General features: G+C 49.4%; 1 protein-coding gene across 2 annotated transcripts in view; it reads right to left on the minus strand.

The window, feature by feature from the left end:
* The window catches only part of sdk1a (sidekick cell adhesion molecule 1a), a 255428-nt gene that overhangs the window by 15051 nt on the left and 235377 nt on the right, over positions 1-5000 (minus strand). For both annotated transcript variants that reach the window (XM_030350672.1, XM_030350671.1), the window contains 3 exons: positions 2059-2162; positions 1783-1853; positions 423-561 (listed from right to left, as the gene is read on the minus strand). In XM_030350672.1, the coding sequence (XP_030206532.1) occupies positions 423-561; positions 1783-1853; positions 2059-2162 (314 nt within the window). The remainder of the gene's footprint in view (positions 1-422; positions 562-1782; positions 1854-2058; positions 2163-5000) is intronic.

Genomic DNA, 5000 nt, shown 5'->3' on the forward strand with positions numbered 1-5000 from the left:
GAACCCCACATGGCAATTTCTGTCGCATTTTGAAGTGCGCAGCGTGTCGGAAATTCGTATTAAAGGGCACCTATTTCCCAGTTGTCTGATGATTAGATTGGCCTGCCAGCCTACCCAGTGGATTGTACCAACTGGTTTATGTATCCAGCCTACCTCTAGGTGCACACTCCCACTCGAGGTGCCACCAGAGGGTGATTACAAGGAGATTGGTAGTTGCTGCAAATCACACTCCAACCTGGTGCTAAAATAGGGGCCCCCTTAATGACTCTTTGAATACACATTTAATGGATATACATGCAGGTCACACTGATTGGACCCAAGCTCTCTCTCAACGCTTATTCCTTGTTATCCACGCTCACCCCCCCCCCCGCCCCCCCCATTTATCACCCCCCGTATCCCCCTCAGCGGGGTACGGTACTCACCTGTGATAAGGGCACTTGTGCTGTTGTTTTTTGTTGCCATGGTTTCTGCCGCAGTGGAGGCGGTGGTATTAACGGGGAGCTCCCTGTAGTAGAGTCTGTAGCCGACCAACACCCCATTAACGCTCTCATCGCTCGGCCGCTGAGGAACCCAATCACACACACACGCACGCACACACGCACACGCACACACACACACACACACACACACACACACACACACACACACACACACGCACACGCACACGCACACACACACACACACACACACACACACAAACAAACAGCCGTTTATTTTCCTCTACTTCAAAATTAAACATTTTACAATCTGGGGAAGCTCCCCAGAATGCCATTCTGCCAGCCATTGTGTGTCTGTGTGTATATGTGGGTGTGTGTGTGTGCGCGTGCGTGCGTGTGTGGGCGTGTATGTGTGTGTTTACGTGTAGGCTTGCGTGCGTGTGTGTTTGTGTGTGTGTAGCAGGTGAGTGACAGGGAATCGAGGGCAGTGGCTCGGGAGGTAGAGCGGGACGTGTAGCAACCGAAAGCTTTTGCTGATTTGATCCCGAGCTCATCCTAGCTAACCGTCGAGGTGTGCCTGAGCAAGACATCGACCCATCACTGGCCCTGATGAGCAGCTGGCCACGTCGGTGTGTGACTTTGTGTATGAATAGGTCAATGCGAGGCAATAATTGCAAAAGCCCCTTAAGTGGAAACAAACCCTGAAAAGGACCATGTAAATGTAGGTCAATTTTGCATTGACAGGCTGCTACAGCTGCATCAGTATAATATATTATGAGGAAACCAGTCAATTGGCCTAACCTGCCCAAACAAAGGGAGGGCTGAATGGCGCTGGCACCCTTGTAAAGCATGATGGAATTGTCCGTGACTTCCGAAGCCCCTTTTCTTATTTGCCTTGGAGCCACGGCGGAAATAAGACTCTTTCAAACTGTGAAGAAGGTCCACATGCTTGTGCTGCCTCCATTTCCCCCACAAAGCCCATTTCCTGTAACCGTGTATCCCTTCAACACTTTGTGGCTGCCGCATTGGAAAAGCCTCTCCTGCGGATTTTGTCCTCAATAGTTTTTCTCAATTTGCTCCTCGTCGCGGGCATCCTTCCTCCTGTGTTGCCCTCTGAACCTTTGTTTCAATTAATAAGAATCAATGAAGCACACATGTTTGTACACACACACACACACACACACACACACACATACACAAAACCTGAGGTCGGTGCAAACTGCACAGGGCCGCATATTTTATGGTAAATGCTTCATGTTTAGTGGTTTTATGTCGCTAAGCATGGGTGTGTGTGTGTGTGTGTTTGTGTGTGTGTGTGTGTATGTGTGTGTGTGTGTGTGTGTACCTTCCACTGCACAAGGACAGAGGTGGTGGTGGTTGGTTTCACTGCAAGGATGACTGGAGGCTCATCAGGCACTGGAGAGAGAGAGAGAGACAGAGAGAGAGAGAGAGAGAGAGAGAGAGAGAGAGAGAGAGAGAGAGAGAGAGAGAGAGAGAGAGAGAGAGAGAGAGAGAAGACAACGCCCATTTACTACATCCCCATCTCCATGACTCCCTCTCCTCCTCTCCTCTCCTCCTCTCCTCCTCTCCTCCTCTCCTCCTCCCTCCCTTGCCCCCTTACCGTCCTGCAGGGTGGTAACTGCCTCTGTGTCTTTGCTGGGAGAGCTGTCCCCGATGTCGTTGGTAGCCAGCAGCCGCAGCTTGTAGGAGCTGAAGGGCTTGAGTCTGCGGGAACACACACGTGCAAATGTTCAAACATGCTCACACACACACAGACACACACACACACACACAGCGTGCGAAACAGCGACGGACGGGTATTATAAATGTGTTTTCAACTTTCACTTATTCTGCGAAAGTTGCAAGACATTAAAATGTTTCTGTGGTTCTGAAAATTGCATCTGGAGTGAGGAGGCACCTGAACACGGGCACCATGAAACCAGTGGAACAGAGTGTCGGGCTAACTTCCTCTCAATGCTAAATCCATTTCCTCCGTCTCCACAGCCGATCTCTGAACACACCGTGCCTCGACCGAGACCGTCCACGGTGTGCTGAATAATAGTTGTTTTGGCGCTCTGCTAACGGCCTCTGCCAGCCGTATTTCAGCCTTTGCAACACTCTCACCTCCCACACAAGCTGGACCTGTGTAACTAAAGGCATGGAAGCAATTTTTAAACCTTTTTTGTATCTCCAACCGAACCACTGTATCTGCCAGTGCCACTTACAATCAGCAACCAATCACCAGACTGTAGTCATCATGCACCACCGGGCAAAGTGCGATGCGATGTGGCACCTTTTCACGCAAATACTGTACAGGAGCCCTTTTCTTATTTTTTACTTCTACTTCCACACAGATTGGGAGAGCTGCCACTTGTAGTGGGGGTCCCTAGAAGCTCCCCTTTGATCTGTTTACAAGGAGGATTCTTTTAATTATTGGTGATAACAAGAGGGTTGGATGCCACCGCCTGGATCCTCCCAGAGCCCGGCGCACACAACAACATATTTCCAGACATTATTTGCTGAGTGGAGTCTGGGAGACTTCAGAAGACTGGTTTAAAATCATTCCCCAGGGGGACCGTAGGAGGAGTGCCTGCTTGTTTAGTAATGAGCCCCAGATAAGGGACAGGAAGTAGCTCCATGGGATTGTGGGTGTTGTAGTGATGGTGGGGCGGGGGGTGGGGGGGGGAGCATCAAAGGCAACAGGCACAGAGTACCAGCAGCACACAGGGACTTCTGAGCAGGGCGTGTGTTTGTGTGTTTGTGTGGTTGCGCGAGGGTCCTTTGTGTGAGCTTATGTGTGTGCACGTATGTGTGTGCATGCATGCGTGTGTACGTGCGAGGACATATGTAGCCGCCTGAGGACTAGGATGTTTTTTGCATCAAAGATGTCTCGAAGGAAAACAACAATTACGGGTATACAACACTGGCGAGGGCTCCTTTAAGAGATAGGACGGAAGTCGGTTTCTTCATTTAGAGCCGTCCAAGTGATGAAATGAGCTCCAACGCGGGGCCTCTAAGCTGCTAAACAACAACAAGCCAGTCATGGCAAATAAAGGGTTTTCCTGAACGCTTGAGGGGGGAGGGGGGGGGGGGGGAAGAGGAGGAGGAGGAGGAGGAGGAGGAGGAGGAGGAGGAGGAGGAGGAGGAGGGGTGCATGCTGGGGGAAGACCATGCCCAGCATCTCAAGCACATCTCTGATGGCTCAGGGTAGATGGCACACAACCATTCTAAACCACACAGCATGATATTACTTGTAAACACCTGCCTTTGTACTCACGCACAGACGAACACACACGCACTCACGCACAGACGCACACACACACACACACACACACAAACAAACACACACACACACACACAAATACACACAAACTCCCATTCACACACGCATGCATGCACACACACACACATATGCACTCACACACACACATACACATACACACACTAACAGTCAGCATGGCCGGAGCGGTTAGAAGGTGCCTTGCTCGAGTACCCTGGGAGGTGTTGAACTAGCAACAGGTCTAACTGATACTGCCACGGTTCCATCACAAATGTCAACCCCCGCACACCATTCAAAGTGCACTGAGTCAACTAAAAGTGGAAATTACATTGGGTTGAATAAATATTTAAATTGTGTATACACAGGAATAGATGATTTGTTGCCGCGAGCCGTTCACCCCAGCCATGTTAAATAAAGGATGGTAAAAAAGACGCCCGTAAAAAAGGGAATGGAATTTTAATATGGTGAGAGAGTACCAAGGTGCTACTGGGCAGAGAAACATAGAGAGAGGCAGAGGGGAAGGGGAAGAGACTGTATAGAGAGAGAGCGAGAGAGAGAGAGAGAGAGAGAGAGCGAGAGAGAGAGAGAGAGAGAGAGAGAGAGAGAGAGAGAGAGAGAGAGAGAGAGAGAGAGAGAGAGAGAGAGAGAGAGAAAGGGAGAGAGACAGAGACAGAGATAAAGCGAGATAGAGGTTACTTTATAAATCTTCTCTAAAGAGTGAAAGACAGAGAGAGATGACTATATGTATGTTCTCTAGAGAGAGAGAGATAGAGAGAGCAAGAGAGAGAGTGTGTGAGGGAGAGAGAGATAGAGATATCACTTTATATATCTTCTCTAAAGAGAGAAAGACAGAGAGGGATGGCTTTATATATCTTCTCTAGAGAGAGCAAGGGAGTGAGAGAGAGAGAGAGAGAGAGAGAGAGAGAGAGAGAGAGAGAGAGAGAGAGAGAGAGAGAGAAAGGGAGAGAGACAGAGACAGAGATAAAGCGAGAGTCTGAGAACTTTGTCCCTGGAGTGATTTTTGTGTAATAAGGTAAATCAGATTCCTCTGCAACAGTGATTAACAGCCCACACTCGGCTCCCCTCCACTGCGTAGATTTCAATATTCCATATCTGTCTCATCTCGCTTGTTTTCATCCCATCAAAAAGCCTTTCTCCTCTCCACATGATGAATAAATAACGCTCCGCTCCTCACTCCTCCCGAGTTCTTCATCCTAACGTGGCCTGTTAACTCCATCTCTCTTCCGCTACCGCATTCTCTCACACACACACACACACACACA

The sequence above is a fragment of the Gadus morhua genome, chromosome 3 (assembly GCF_902167405.1).
Source record: "Gadus morhua chromosome 3, gadMor3.0, whole genome shotgun sequence".
NCBI classification, from domain to species: Eukaryota; Metazoa; Chordata; class Actinopteri; order Gadiformes; family Gadidae; genus Gadus; species Gadus morhua.